The sequence below is a fragment of the Empidonax traillii genome, unplaced genomic scaffold (assembly GCF_003031625.1).
Source record: "Empidonax traillii isolate 1590-97213 ecotype Southwest subspecies unplaced genomic scaffold, ASM303162v1 scaffold1211:size273671, whole genome shotgun sequence".
Taxonomy (NCBI): Eukaryota; Metazoa; Chordata; class Aves; order Passeriformes; family Tyrannidae; genus Empidonax; species Empidonax traillii.
The window spans coordinates 48,939-65,599 of NW_020956404.1; the positions used below are offsets into that span (position 1 = coordinate 48,939).

The following is a 16,661-nucleotide window of genomic DNA, read 5'->3' on the forward strand; positions in this document are numbered from 1 at the left end:
CGGGCTTTATTCCCCCCCCCTTCCCCCCCTCCCCCCCCCCTTCCCCCCCGCCACTCTTGGTGGAAACAGAGTATTTCCCTGTGATAGTGTATGCAGGGCAGCGAATGTTCATTTGGGGAGACGAAAAGGAAGATCAGTGTTTACTGTAACGTTGTTAGGCTGGATGGAGTCTTGTTGAATTAGAATTAGATTTTAATAATTTATAAAGCAGGTTAGGGAAACTGTTACTAAATTTACAGCAGAGAAGTGTCAGTAAAGCTCCTTGCTGACACAATGATCCTGCAGTTTAAGTGATCTACTTTAGCCCCTGTCCATTATTATTATTTCTTTTTTTTTTTTTCTTTTTGGTAATTTAATTTGGAGGCATCGTGCAAACATTTCTGCAGGGATGGTTACACTTTAATGATGCACGTGATGAGGAGGGGAAGCTTTCTGATGAGATGAAATAGGGCCAAACCGATCCAGGTTTAGGGAATATATTTTTTTGCTGATATTTCCAGAATTTGGTTTATGTAACAGGTAACTTTGTGTTTGTATGTTTTTTTGGCGGACTGTTGAAATCCTAGAAGTGGGTTGCTAAAGTACAGGCCATTCTATTTCAGTTTATCTGACTTTTTTTATTTATTAATCTTGGCTGGGGCCTGAATGCCCTGGTGATGGTGGCATTTTTTTTTTCCGCCCAGATGATAAACAAGACCAGTTTAAGGTACGGGTTCATGTTGCTGATAGTATATTATATTTAGAAAGCCTAAGCTGGTAGTGGAAGAATACCTCAGGAGAAATCAAAAAGATGGAATGAGATTTTTTCATTATTGTAATGCCAGCTGCACAGTTCAGCTCCTGAGTGCTGCACATGCTTCCTCGAAGAAGCTATGGAGTTTATACTCCCATTTTTCATAGGTTTAGTGCACCTATATGTGATTCTGCATTAGGTAGTTCTTATCTTTCAGACCTTGTTTACATTGTTGCAACAAATCGTGCTTTCGAAAGCTTTTCTTACAAAAGACAAACCCAAATAATGTCTGTTTCAGGGGATTTAGTAATTTATGAAGCCTGTGAGTAATCAAATATTTTAATAAAAATAAGTACTCGAAAGTGTTCTCCATGTCGTGGAATCAACTTCTTGTAGCAAAGGAGTCACTTTGGTAATTGAAGTCAACAGACACTGAGGATGAGTAATGCTTTCCAAGGACACGTTCTAAGACCCTGATCCTGCAAATGCTTACGCCGATGCTTAACTTTGCACGAGTGTGTGGCCTGGCTGAAATCAAGGGAGCTGCTCTCGCTAATGATCGTGTCATTAATGCAGATGGGGCTGCTGATTTCAGGGGAGCTGCACACGCTGGTGAAGTTAACTGTGCGCAGAGCTGCTTGAAACATGTAGGCCTGAATTCCTCCTGTCTCGTTTCTGTTGAGTATTACTCATGTATTTCATCAAGATCTGGTGAGCCTTTCTAACACACAGGACAAGACTGGTAAATACAATAGGTGAATGCATTAATGTTTAAATGTTTCCCAGTAGTATGGAATCAGCTACAGGAGTACTACCGAGGCAAGTTGTATAGGAAGATGCAGTGTTTATTGCTTGCACCAGCTGAAGTTGGGAAACAAACAAACTTTTGCTTGCAGAAGCCTTTTTTGGCTCTCTGCCTCTCCCTGCAAACCTTGTCTGGCTTGTGCCCCTTAGAACAGCTACAGCTACCACACTGCTGGTCCTACAGAAATGCCAGAATGTTGGAATAACTACACGTAAAGAGACTCACAGGAAAATAACTGAGTATTCCTAAAATGGAGAATGAAGAAATGCTATGTAGAATTTGTCAGGGAGCTAGTGAAATTGTGAAGCATAGCAGTACTTTCTGCTATACTTCCTTACATTTCTATAAAATCTTGTATGCAGGTATGGGAAACAAATGGAATTTTTCATCTGTCCTTTTTTTTTTTTTTTTTTTTTTTTTTTTTTTTTTTTTTTTTTTTTTTTTTTTTGGTCATATGCATATTGGTGACTTTAATGCCAAAAAAAATTTGTACCTTTTTGTGTACCCATGTACCCATTCTTTAGCATGCATGCATGGTCCCTTGCAGAGTGAGTTGAAATTACTTCATCCCAAAGAATACGTAGTTTAAAGCTACAATCCTATGTCAGGTCTACAGGTGTGTGAATTCTGTTGACATAATGATGTCAGCATTAGGTCTGAATTTTTCCCGTTGCAGGATTTTTGGCAAACGGGAGACACAGATAAAAAAGTGAGCAAGAGGAATTATTACACTAACAATTAAGCTCCATTAAGTTTATTCCATACAATGTGTAAATGTTTCGGTGGGTTAAACCTCTTAACAGTTTAGGTGGATGAGTTGTCAACAGGAGAGTGATGCAGAAATAAGATATTTGGGAAGTTTAGGCTAATCTTTACCCATTTCACTCATTTGTAATATATTTGTAACCTTTGTTTTCCTTCAGTAGGGATATGTCCTCAGCACCAACTACTCCTCCATCAGTGGATAAAGTAGACGGATTTTCTCGGAAGTCCGTCAGAAAAGCCAGACAGAAGAGGTCACAAAGCTCCTCCCAGTTTAGGTCTCAGGGCAAGCCTATCGAGTTAACTCCCCTGCCTCTGCTAAAAGGTAAGATCAAATACGGGTTTTAATAAATAAAACAATTTTACCCTCCAGCCAACTCCTGAACTCAAAAGTATTCTATTGTAAGAAATTGCAGGGAAGTTTTGCCAGCACTGAGAAATGTTTCATGCCAGATAAATATGTATTTAAGCTTTACAGAATATTTTATCTGTGGCTTGAGGGCGTGGTAATTGTTTGCAATACTTTTGAAAGTTTTAAATGGTGATGTTAATCCCTACCACGACTTGAATTGTCAAGGCACTCAGGCTGTGTGTGAGAGTGTTTTAGTTTGTGCATCCTCAGCAGTTGACACTAATTTTGGAAAGGATAAATGAACTTGTGAACAGTTTAACTAGTTTTTGGCATCTTTCCCTAAAGTGTGGATCTGTAACCTGTGACAGTGGTGCCAACTGCAGCCCACAGGGGTATTTTGGTTGTCCTGCAGCATGTGAGGAGGTAGGACTCCCTCTCATACCACTTGAGGATGGATATCTCCCAGCTCCTGGCTTCTGCTGGGTTTTGAAATCAAAAGGTCCCATGAGCTGCAGCCTCTCAAGGGGAAAGATGCTGCCAGTCTAGTCTTAGGCAAGACCCTACTGTTCTGAGATCCTGCATGTCCCAGCTCCAGATGAATTTCTGCTGGCAGATTTCACCTCTGATTTGAGAAAGAAAATTCTGATCCAGCATACTACTCTTAAAATAATGCCAATATCTCTGTGAGGCCTTGAGTGCTTCCCCTAAATCCCAGCTGTCACCCAATTTCAGTACAAATCCAGAGGCTAAAAGCACCTCTCAGAATTAGTGTCTGTCTGGTGAGGAAGGGGAAATACCCTTTCAGAAGTCTTTAACATTGAATTCTCAAGCAGTTTATTTACTTCTGTGGATTTTTTTTTTAATGGCTCTTCTTCATTTCTGCTGTAAGTAGTGAAAATAAACATGGTTGGTGCTGATAATTCTGGAAAATAGCACGTTTAATAGCTTGAATATTATGTCTGTCCCTTTATTTGCCTTGTGGGCAAGTATACTTCCCAGATTCCCTCATCTACCTGTTTGACAAATTTGTTAATCAGAATATTGAAATATGTAATAAATGTGTGACTGCACTTTGGTTTAGTTCTTAACCCAACTTCTTCATAAGAAGATAGAAGTTGCAAAATAAAACCAAACCTGAAACCAACACCCACAATAAACACTCATACCTTAATGAGTGTTTTTTAGTTGAATTAAAAGTAGGATTCTGGGATTAATTCCAGTGGAGTTATCCTGGAAATATCATGGGCTTCTTCCTGTAGGCTGTCTGTAAGAAGGCACAAATGGCCCTCCTGGGTCAAAGGAAAGGTCCATCCAACTTCCTGCACTGGGCCTGATGGTGACTGGCTTGGATTCAGTATTTCTTATTTTATGATGGGCTGGTACTAGTGGATTTGATTTTGTTGTCTGCAGTGAATAATATTTGTGATTCTTTGGGTGGTCCCGTGCAGGGCCAGGAGTTGGACTTCGAAGACCCTTGTGTGTTCTTTCCAGCTCAGGATATTCTATGATTCTATGAAATTTTGTTGCTGTTTTGTGACAAGTATGATAAAGAAGCAAGTGCTTCTTCAAAATCATTTTAAAGCTCAGTTTTACACTTCTGTAGGTGATTTTTGATAGGCAGGTTACTTCATACCAGTTGCTGCAGCTCAGAGTTTATCCTTCGGCTTAAAGGAGGGGATTATTTGAAAACGTCGATATCGGTGTTTGTATAAATGAAGAAACTGGTGCTCTAATTATGTTATTCTATTTTGTTGTCCCATTCAGGGAGCAAACAGGGCATGGGCACAAGCACAGGGAAAACCCAGCCTGTGTCTGAGGACCTGGCCTTGCAGAAGCACGGGCACATGCAGGTGCTTAATTGACTGCTGCAGCCAGTCCCGTGGATGGAGATATAAAACTATAATAAGATAAAACAAACAGATGGGGAGCAGAGAGTGTTGGTGAGACATTTATGATTAGTGTCATGATGAGTTACAGTGGTCCAGCTTCAAATTAAGAATCTGATCCTGTGAGTTAGTTTTCCCTCCTTGCCTTAATGCGGATTCCCAGAGGCGCAGGGATCTACCTGGGCAGATTAATTTGCGGGATTTGGGTCTAACGGTCCATCTGAAACAACAGCAGTGGTATTGGGCCCTGCTGAAGGGACACTGGCAACTAAAATCATGCTGCTGTTTGGAAATATTCTTGACCTACAATAATATTTGTAACATTCAGGATTATTGAACTTGATATAAGTGAGGGGACTATTTTATCCTGCATTTTTCATACTTTACTTGGCCAGTTGCATGAAAGTCCTGATTTTTTTTATAACTCTTAGATTTATACTTGCCTTCAAATAAGTGACCAGTCCTGTTCTGTCCAATAGCCATACGATTTCCGGTTTTATCCTGACTGTTCTGTCTTTTAAACCAAAATAGAGAAGAGATTTCAGCAAAATAGCTGAAAAATGAAACTTAGTTTGGACATCTAAAGTTGCTAAGCTTGAGCTTCAGCTTCCTGGTTTGGGTAAATTTCAAGTTTGATTAAACCTCATCAGAAATGTTTCAGTACAGGAAATTTTTAGAGGACAGACCTCGAATTCATATTCATCAGATGTATTTCATATTCATGTTGGAGAGGTTTTGCTGACAAAAACATACATACTGTGCACCCTTCTATATTTTATTTTATGACTGTATTGCATATTGACCTTGGCAGGCTGCCTTATCTCAAGCAGCACTTCATGGACCTCAGCATCTTCTCTGGTTACAAGAATCATGTATGCAGAAAACTGGATAACTGCTTGGTCCATTCTTTGCAAGTTTTTATACCCTGCCTGTCACCATAATGATCTGAGCACCTTCCAGTAGTGTATTAAGTGACGTGACTACACATCTGTCACATCTTATCTGCTCTCCTTCCTTTCCCCGGGGACAGAGTGAAATGGCTTGTTTTGGTAATGTTTTAATGCAGTCTGTTGCTTTCTGTGAACATGCATGCCTGTATTGCAAAAACAGATAAGTCAGTGTTGTTGTTGTTGTTGTTCATTTGGTAATAGAAGTGTTTCAGGAAAGAAAAGTAGAGGAGAACGGTGTGTTTTGATGCTGTGTGCAAGTCTGAAGGATAAGCTATTTAGGAAATGTAGTAAGAACAACTGGAATTTTCAGTATTGCTTATTCCAGAAAAAGAAAGTATAGAGAAATTAAGTTTTTTTTTTTTTTTTTTTTTTTTTTTTTTTTTTTTTTTTTTTTTTTTAAAGTGTGTGTATGGTATCACTCTGTAAATAAACATTAAATGTTTAGAAAATAAGATGTGCCTTCTGAGGCTGTGTTGGGCTGAGTTTAGGCTTTTCAAAAGTCCCAACCCAAAAAGCTGCTCTTTCTGCCTACAGTAAAGACCTGACTTTTCTGAAAATTTAATTATATTTTCATTTATTGTGTCGGGACTAGATCTAATTTGGAGTTACCTTTTTTAATACAACTATTGTCCAAAATAACACTTTAAACCCAGCCTTTTCTCCTTTGTTTCAAGTGTGGGGGAATGGGATGAGAAATACAAACTGAAGTTGTGATACAATTGCTTTTTGCATATGTGTAGTCTTATGTATGTTTCTAACATGCATTTTTTGATGTTTGCATGTTTTTCCCTGGTGTATCTTGCAGTGCTTTATGGATTTTGGCTTTGCTTTTGAAAAGGCTGATAGCATCATCAAGCCTGGCAGGTGCCTTAGATCCTGGTGAAGGCCCCTTTTTTGGGATTGAGTACTTCCACCTCTGTGCTTTAGTCAAATCCCTCCCAAGTGTGTTATCCAAGTTTGCTGTGTGCTTGTTCTGTAGAGGAAGACAGGATTGTGGGTGCATTGGATAGGTGTATTATTTATAGGAGGGCTATTTTACTTTCATTTTGTATAGCTGCTCTTTTTTTCCTTAGAAGTCTCTAGAGGTGGATCACCAGCAGTGCAATGTTAGAAAGCGTTTGGGTGGAAAAAAAGGGTATTGTAGCGCTGGACATGTGAAAACAGATCAATGTCAGTATTTACCTGCTAAAAGGGGAAGTTAATTTGCGTTTCTGCCCGTGTCTGTTTTGGTAGGGGAGTGTGCAGAGGATGAAGACATGCATATAGGTGATTAAAAAACATCATGTACCTTATGAATACACACTTAGCATCTTAAGAAATTGGACAGAAAACTCTCATGTGATTCACAGTATTGTTCCCACCCCCTGGCCCTCACTACAAATACAGAAGTTGGGTAAAGTAAACCTTCCAAGAGTAAGACTGTTAAATTTTAAATAGTTTGTATCTCATTTTTGTAATTTCGAGGTGTGCTTCTCCCCCCCCGCCCCTTCCATGTTTTGCAGTGATCTGATATAATTAGGGTAGCTTTATTTTGTGTTCTCTGCAACTATTGTATATTTTCAATGAATACAGCTCAAAGTATGATTTTTATTTTTAGATAATTTTTCTCCTTAAAATAGGCGCTCGGAGCAGAAGTTCTCTGTCAACAATACCAATTGCTTTGCTACCTCAATATTATGAAATTTGTTGAGCTTCTAATACATTTATCAGATAGTTTCCATGGCATTAAAGAATTGGTGTAATGGCAACAAAAGAGCATTGCATAGTGGAAAAGGGAAAATCTCTTTCCACTTGCTAGTTGCTTTTGATCATTATATTATTTCCCTATAGCTGAGATTTTATCATAAGCTTTTTTTATGAATCTTATCTATAGGTCAAACACTGAAGTTCCTAAATAGTAAAAAATCCTAACAATTCCAAAAGACTCTTGACTGAGAACTGCAAGATGGGCACCTTCTTGTTCAAATACAAGTTTCTTTTGACTTTTAAAAAGACCCCCTTATCATAAAAAAGACTGGCTTTTTCAGACTCATGGATGCCACCTAGAACTCTTCCTATGGGAAGTAAGTATGATTTGAGTTGTAGAAGAAGAAAGAGCTTCTGTTTTCTGTTGACTTTTATGGGGGCTGCCTGCTTGTCTCTTCTGTGCTGCTCTCCATTTGGGAAATTTGGAACGTTTTACAGATATCAGATACACTGATATCAGTGAACTGTTAATAATAGAACCAAGCTAAATACTTCTCCTAATACATAAACAGGAATTTAGGGTCGTAGTGGTTATGATTTCTCAAAATAAAATCCAACTTTATTTACATAATTGGAAGTAGATCTCGGGACTCCTGATTTATTGCATGGAAGAAACACTGGGACATGGTTTGTGCTGCACATAATCAGTGGTGAATCTTGCATCAGTCCTGGAACTACTTACTAGGAATTTTGTGTCCATTCTGTCCAAATCTGGACATAATAGATCATCTCTGTGTAAGGTTTGGGGATAGGGCCACAGTCCCAAAAGGAAGAAGAACTTAACCCACTTAGTATTTTTTTTTTATGAATATGTACAAGATTCTTGTAATGTGTAATAAATTTCTTCACTTTCTCTTGTGCTCTGGGCACTTGTTTTTTGAACATACACCTAACTTTCCTTTTATTTTGTTAACATCGGTTGGTTGTAGTATATTTTTTTTCCAGTAATCTTCAAGGTTCCTGGGTTTCTGGAAAGGTATTTGATGGTGTTTAGAAAGGGCCATGCACTGATTGCATTCTGTCTTTTCGAATTTCTTGTTGCTTGTTACTGTCTCCTACTTTTGGAATGTAGTTTTGTAGGGCAACATTTGTAGAGAACGGGCATGTGTAGGGATGTTGACTTCAAGTTAAGATCATAGTAAAAGCAGTACCCCCTTATCTTAAGTGTGTCAGTGAAACTGCAGTTGGGGAGGAATTCTGTCAGCTTACCCCTGATCTTCTAATGTTTCCAGTCAGTTCTCGGTATTTATTTCTGAGGCTCTCTGGTCTGGCAATTTTCCTGTAAGTGTGGTGCTGGAGTTTTTTTTCTTTGTTGGGGGAAGAGGGTTTGGTTTGTTTTTGTTTTGCTTTTGAAGCCTTCAGTGTCATTTGTTTTACTTCCGGAATTTCTCAGTTCTGGCTTCTGGAAGAGTTCAATCATGGTGATTCCCACCTAATCTTTTTCTGTTTTCTTCTTAATAATTTTGAAAGTGAAGTAACTTTTTAATCACTGTGTAAAAATGTATTTCTGTACTCCTCACGAGATTGAGCATAAAATCTTGATAATTTTCTGCAGAACGTTTAGACTTCATCACAGAATCACAGAGTTACAGAGTGGCCTGGGTTGGAAGGGACCTTAAAGATCATCCTGCCCCTCTGCCATGGGCAGGGACACCTTCCCCTAGACCAGGTTACTCAAAGCCCCATCCAACCTGGCCGTCATCACCAGAAACTTTTGGGTTCAGTCTGTATTTGTACAGTATGTCTTTATAATAATGTTTCCCAGTAATACTCTTACTACCATTTTCTCTTCTGAGCCCAAGTGTAGCCCTATGGGTCTGTAATAGAACCTTGTGTTTCTGTAATAAGTACTTCCTTTATATTCCTTTCCCAAAGTACCTTCAACAAACACAAGTTCTGGTTCAGCCATGCAATTATTTCTATGTAGTATAATGATTCTTGAAGTATAGTGCTGCCTTTATAACTGACTATGATATGGAGCTTTACTGTTGTGAAAGAGCACGTTTTCCATATCTCTGGAATTATGTGTGTATTTATAAAACTGTGTTTGTGTATATTGAATGTGTATAACCTATATCTGTGTGTATAAATGAGCTGTAGATATATTTAACATCTTAGACAAAGTTTAGGTTTTGAGTTTATTTAATTTTCTCCTCTGTTTTTAAAGCGGGATATTACTTCTGCTCATTGGTAGAGCTTTATAGTAAGGCATCAGTCCTTTCACATTCATCCTCTGTAAGCTACTGCCTCCCTGAGAAAAGAGCACTTTCATTAATGCTTTCTGGGGAGTGGGAGGAGGACACACAACTATTTTTAGGTTCAGGGTAACTTCCCTTCACCTACAGTTTTCTCATTCAAGCTATTACTGTTTCTTTGGCTCAATCAGGCAAAAATCTTTAGCAGTAACAGAGGAGAGGACTTGGGGAGTTCAGTGAGTTTTGGTGGGGTGGGTATTTATGGATTGGGGGTGGGACCATGTAATCCTGGTGACTGTCTAATTCACAAATATCAGCAAATGGGCACACACAGACTAGAATCTCCTTTCAGCAGGATATGGCAGGGTTCATCTGAGTTTAAAACCTCGCTGGTTGTGTCAGTCTTGCTTGCAGGTGTGGTGACATGAGGGTGTTTTCTGGTGGCAAAGCTGCTTCGAGAGGTTCCCAAGAGCCAGTGGTGCCTCTCATGTGCTGAGACAAGTGTCTGTGGGGCCACAGTGTAAACCAGACTGTTAAAACATTCTGCCTCCTCCTAATTTTAGTGGTGTGTCCAATCCTCTGTCCTCTCATACAGTTAATTCAGCAGATCTGAAACGGTGGTGGGATATTTATGTAGGGTTGGTGGCTTCTGTGTGTGTGTGGCTTTCTGCTTAAAAAAACCCAAAATCAACCAACCAAAAAAAAAAAAAAAAAAAAGTAAAAAAAGTTGCAGCTACAGTCTGAGGATCTTTATCAAAAGTTTCAAAAGATAAGGCAGCTGTCTAAAGTCAAATCACTGCGAAATACTTTTGTGTCCTTAGTTGTTGCACTTGATTTAAAAATTTGTATGTTTTGAACCAAGTCTTGAAGTCAAGTGACAGGGGAATCAGTTTTTATCAGGAGTAACAATGATTCACAGTAATGGAAGGTTTTTCACTCGTAGTTTTATCTAATTGATGGTGATGTGTGTATAATTTTGAAAATGTATATATTCTTAGCTTCATTTAATATAACAATGTTTTTTTGAATCTCCTTTATCAAGCTGATTTTTCAAGTCACAGTATGTCCATTATTAACTGCTATATCAAGTTTTATTGCTTGAAAACAAAGTATGTACTGTAAGAATTTTATTTTAAAACACTAACATTTTAAAATACATTTAATAGCAAAAGCTCATTATTTTACATTTATTCCCTTTATTGATTTTTTTTTTTACCACTCTTTTTTCCTCTGCAGTATGTAGGAGAGAGTCTTAACTGTGGTATTTTCCTTGTATGTGAAGTGCATGGTCTTTCCCATGGCATCTGCAAGAGTCTGGGGCAGGAAGGAAAACAAAATAAGAGTTGCTGTACCTGGTTAAATGGGCAGAAGGTGAAAAAGTGAAATGGATCCTTTTCTGGATAGCTTCCTAAAATAAAAATCAGAATAGCAGATTGCTGTAAAGTCTGTTGTGCATCATTGGACATATTGCCAGCTCTTCTGTAACAGGAGCTTCTTGTGTTCCCTGAGCTGAAGAGCTTGTTCTAATAACTTAATGTTGGACTTCAGAACTGCCTGATTTACAAGAGATGTGGAGGCCAACACATGTTCTGATTACAAAAGTTGGTACATAATTAGGTTGGGGTGTTTTTGAAGGTTTTTATGAATTGAAAAAAAGATGTATCTGCTGCAAAACATGAATCACAGACTCAGCCTGCCTTACTGCCTAACTAGCTCAAGTTAAACCATCAGTGGTATCTCCAGGATGATGAATAAATGCTGGTAGCTGTGTGTGCCTACTGGTAAAAGTAGGACTTGACCCTCAGTTGGAGATATGATTGAATACTCAGATACAGCAATTTTTAGTCAGAAAAATCAGGTATCATCACGAAGAATAAGGTTAAGCAGAAATTGTATGTTGTCTGAAGAAGTAATTTACTGTCAGATTTTGATTAAAACAGTGAAATAAATGTAACTGGTGTGATTGTCCATTTTATGGTTTTCATTGTGAGTAGTGGCTGGGCATAAATGTAGTTTGGGTAATGGGGGAGGTGTTTCTTTGCATGTTCTTTTATCTTAAGCTCAGGAAGACCTGTCATTAAAATTGTTATTTTTAATGAATTTCTAACTCCTTGAGCATCAGAAAAAAGGTGTAGTGTCAGTGAGAAGTAACTGTAATTTGTGTTGGATGTGGTCTGTAGTTTTCTGTGGGATTCCTGGAAGATTTTCACTAAGTTTTAGGGATACTTTGTATGTGATTTCTTACTTTTTCTCGGTGCCTGTCATACCTACTTAATCTTGGCTTTTTGTTGTTTGGTATTTCTGTGCTTCCACACAGTGTCATGAATTTAATATTACCATGACTTCCTGAGCTTCTTTTTTGTGTGTGCTTGTACCAAACTTGGATTTTCAGGTTTCACAATGTAGGTGGCAGCAAATTTGTCTGTTGCTTTCAACGTTTTCAATATGTTGTCATGTGGGTTATGTTGCAAAGGAAGTCTACCCCAAGTTAAATTTCTCAAATTGCAGATTGATATCGTGGATAGTCAGAAGCTGAGAAAAGGAAGATTCCAGATTTTAGAAGAATTAAATAGTCTTATTATTCTTTTATGTTACCCAGTAGGATGTACTTGGCAAGCTTTGCTCACATGCTCTGCACTTTCACATTCCAGCAGCAGGACATAGATGTTATATGCAATCTCTGTATAAATAAGAAGGTCTTTACATTCTGATTTTACATAAGGTTAGCTGTTCAAAACTGCTTATGGAGAATATGTTTTCCCATCTGTGTGGAAACAAAGATGCAAAAGATGGTGATTACAGCTGAGGTAGTGCTTGAATCGCTGTAGAGAACGAAACTTATTTGTTGAATATTGTCAGTGTTACCAAGGGAGAGTAAATTTGGCAGCTTGCTCTCGTTTGGTGTTTTCAAATAACATTTTTGGGATAGCTTTTTGAAGAAGCTGAGGTGGCACTGTGTTACTGGTCATCTTGGTTCTCCTTCACTTTGCTTTGTCCCACCCAGCCCATACTTCTCCTGTTTTCTTGCTCGTTCCTTATCACCGCCTTCCTTACTCCCACTTGTACTTCTTCCTGCAACCTCTGATGGATACGATTGCGTATTTTTCCACAAGAGGGTGATAAAACTCACTCACATGTGCATAAATGAGCACTCCAGGTGGAAGGGATTGCAGAGGTTATTGACAATCTTAATAAAATTAGCTATATTTATACAGAAAAAGTAGTCTGCTCATCTTAAGCTCCATCCATGTGTTACAGTCGTTGTTTGTCTGCGCTTCTGGAGACAAGACTGGACCTGTCAGGATGGAGATCCACCCTGTGAGGAGCATGCCAGCTCCATCCTGCCTCTGTTGCAGTAATCAGACCTCATTCATTGCAAGACAGTCTTTCCTATTTGTTATTTATGCAATAATTTTCCTTGTCTATTCTCCCCATGCACTCTACCGAGTGTTTATTGCTTTTTCCCTCCCTCTCCTGCTTAGTAGGAAACAGAACCTCTTTTCCCACCAGTGCTGAGAAACTGCGGTGGTTGAAATTTCTTCTCATCTTTAAAAAGTGCAAAAAGGATGAAAAGGTGAGGCAAAGAGAGAGAGAAAATAGCTGCTGCTGTGATTTGTCTTTAGAAGAGAATCTCAGTGAAAATCTGTATCTGTTTTTGGCAAATCCCGGACTTTAACAGGTATCTTACTCAGGATTAGAGGCCACTCCAGCTTCTCTTATTAATACTATAAAGGTTGGTGGAAATAAGTGGTTATTTAGTCCCTCTGAGAAGAGTGGCTCCAAAATTGTGTGTCTTAAGTGATGGAGATTGTGGCTAAAGTCCTGGCACCTGGCTTTGGCTTTTGGAGAAGTGATGTGGTATGTTGGATGGCAAAGATTCAGGAGCAGACCCGTTGGGTATGTGGGGAAGGGTTGGGTTCAGGGCTTTTTAGATGAACTTGGAGGAAAAATGAGAATATCAAGGTGGTTGTTAGCCTATATTTTGGATGCCATAATCTCAAAAGATGTTGCTCTGAACTGTTTCAGAATATCATCTGAGCTGCCAGATTAAATCTCTTTAGTCACAAGTAAAAAGAGCTGCAGTGAGTCCTCTAATATTAGAGAGACAAGCAAATGAGGTTTATACAGTGGGTTAAACATAAGCCAGGCAGTGAGAAAGCTCCTGGAAAAATTCTAGACACTTCATTGCCATGAGTCAACAGGAGTCGTTGCAAGGAAGGAGAAAGGAACAAAGTACTTGAGGTTATGTTTACTCCATCCTCCCATTAACTGTGAAATTCCAGGTCATGGAGTGAAATTTCTCACTCTTCCTTAATTTCAGGAAGAACAGACAAGTGTCCCAAATAATAAATTAAAAAATTCAGTATTTTTCTTAACAGATAACAACTAAGTTGCTGCTGTTAATATTTTTTCTCTTTGTAACACTGGGAAATTGCAGTGGTAGGAGAAATGTGTTGAAATTCCCAGGATAAGTCTGTTCCTTTTCCTGTTCTTTCAGTGTCCTGTTTGTCCCTAAACTGCCACATCTATAATATGCAGTCAAGTTCAGCAAACAGCCTTTGGAGCTTGTTGCTTCATGGGCAAGAAGGGACAGGTTTAAGCTTTGGTTCAGGTATCCCTAAACCTGAAGTGGGACAGAATCTTCCACCTAACACACTTGTGGGGAACTTCCCCACTCTCAAAGCAGAAAAAACCAAACCTATGAAACCTAAATATTTTCTGTATATGTTTCTGGGCTGATTCTGAGAGAGTGCAAGGGAATTGGAGAGATTCTAATTTCCATTAGCAATGTAAAAGTATTTTTCTTAAGCTTTCGGGATGTTCTCCTAATGAAAGAATACCACAATACCTAGAAAAAGAAGTAAGTGGCTGGAAGCAGGTTTTGAAGCATCTCCAAGCAAGTTTCTCTTACTTCCTGCTTGGTAAGGAGCAGTCATTCCTCTTGCAGGAGCTTTCTCACCAAGGATTTTGCAGAGAGGAGCGTTGCCATCCCCTGCAGTGTAGTTTCTGAGGTGACCTCATGTGACTCGAGTGCAGCGTTGCTGGGTCTCCCCTTGCTCTGTACAGTTGTTCCCAACCTGAACAGACATTGCACTACAGCAAAAATTCATTTGAAGAGCCAACACCTTCAGAGTGATTTTGCTTGTGGCGAGATGTGCCAAAAATCATGGTCAGTAAAAAGCAAATGGTTTGGAAACGAGCATATTTTCATATTTGTTTGCTTTTGGAGAAGTAGTATACTTGGGGATTAAAAAGCTCTGATATTTCAAATATAACCAAAAAGCTTTACACCACCACGTAATATACAATAAAAAAACCCCAGTTTGTTTTTCATTCCAGTTGTTCTTTTAAGCTCAAAAGCGTTCAGTACTTGATAATATTTTTGCCTGTGTAGTTTTAAATGCCCAGAGGAACAGGACCTAGCTCGTGTCCAGAGCTGCAACAAAGACAGTGGACTAGAGCACCTTCATTTTGGGAGAAGAGTTAAATGGGTAAAAAGGGAGTAATTCAGCCTTCCCCCATTCCTAGGATCAGTGGCAAGCCAGACACTGCCACCCTCTCTTTTGAGTTTGTGCTGCATTTGTGGTTAATGCAGTTTTTTGGTATTGTTGTTTCCCAGGTTTCTTGTCCATATTGAATATCTATATTTGGGATTATTTTTCCCAGCTGTATTAGCTGGTGTTTTTCCAAACTGAATTTCACTTTATTTTCTGGCCATGTAAGGAATTTCCCTAGGTTCCTTTGTATTAGTTCTGACTTTACTGCTACTCAAAGTTCTCTATTTAATATCCTCAGATGTTATCTATATGCTATTTTAATCATTAGATCATTAAGGAAGTTATTAATGTCTGGACTAAATTGATTCTTATATCTCACTGGCATTTCTTTCCAGTTGGATAATTTGAGATTTTTATCCTTTTATTTCTAGACTTTTTGGCAGCACTGTGTTTCTCAGCCTCTCCTATCCAAAAAATCAGTTTTAAATGTAGGACTTTTAGGGGAAACTGGAGTTTGATTCATGTTGGAATGGAATAAACTTTGTAAATCCAATCACAGTGGAAATTGAAACTGTGTTATAGTCATTGCATATGTATCTTCATGTGGATTTCAATATGCTGTCTTTGTACTTTAATTTGTACAGTAGTAGTTCTTAAATGATAAATTATTAAGTAAATATTTTCCTAGTGGAATGTGCTTTCTATTTTTGTATATCATCTTGAGAACAGAATGTAACTCCTTTCTGTATGGTCAGCTATTTGAAATACTTGCCTGTGTTTGTTCTAACTTCATAATCTATAATCCTCAATATGTCTTTAATCCACTTTATCTCCTCCAGAACTACATCTTCGGAATAGGGAAGAATATAGTGTGATAGAATCTAAGGGTATAAAGTTCAGGAAGATTAAATCAGTTTCTAAGGTCAGTATTGGTAGATTCTGGCAAATAACAGAGAGAAGAAATGACTTAATAAAAATAAACACTAAATATTTTCATGCCTATGGGATGAACAAATCCAAAGTAACAAAGAGGTTTTGCAGTATTTCATATCTGGAAATAAGATAAAATTAAAGAAGATTAAAATCTTTAAAATCTCCTGCACTGTGAAGGGAAAGGAATGGATTTATTTTCTGGTTATTCTTTATGGTTCTTGTGTGAAGTCGAATTGAACTTGGACATGTTTACCTTTGTGTACATGACTAAGGCAGAAACCAGAGAGCACATTTCTCAGCCCTGACCACAGAGAGTGAGTGGGTGCATTAACCTGCAGCAGATTTAGCCGTGGGTTCAAGGAGAGGGGTGGGTGCATTTACACACGTGTTTGGGAGTCTGATTCTGGAGAGCTGAGTGTGTCCTGGGGTTGGTGAGGGTGGCTTTGACACTTACTGTGCTGGTTTTGTTAGGCATTGCACAAAGACCTTGTGTTTTGATTGCTTCCTTCGAGTCATGGAGGAGGAAAACTTGAGAAACAAACTGCCCGCAGCCTGTGTGTATTGACAGGCAAAATGTGACCCTTAATCAAAGTTATTGGTGTTGATGATCAGCTCTGAAAGTGTCAGCAGGGTTGTTTTGTTTGTTTGTTTTTGTGTGTGTTTGTTGGGTTTTTTTTAAATTACCACAGACAAACTTTATGTAGAACTCCTTTTTTTATGTGCAAATTATAAGTAGAGTATTAGTATTGAAGCATTAGATGCAAACACAACTTTCCCCCCCCCCCCCCCAAGTGTTTCTTT

General features: G+C 38.6%; 1 protein-coding gene across 6 annotated transcripts in view; it reads left to right on the plus strand.

Moving 5' to 3' along the window:
* PPP2R5E (protein phosphatase 2 regulatory subunit B'epsilon) overlaps positions 1-16,661 on the plus strand; it is an 81,795-nt gene that overhangs the window by 6,307 nt on the left and 58,827 nt on the right. For 4 of the 6 annotated variants that reach the window (XM_027905807.1, XM_027905806.1, XM_027905809.1 and 1 more), the window contains one exon: positions 2,462-2,625. In XM_027905807.1, the coding sequence (XP_027761608.1) occupies positions 2,462-2,625 (164 nt within the window). The remainder of the gene's footprint in view (positions 1-2,461; positions 2,626-16,661) is intronic. The other 2 variants (XM_027905808.1, XM_027905811.1) reach the window with 1 other exon arrangement.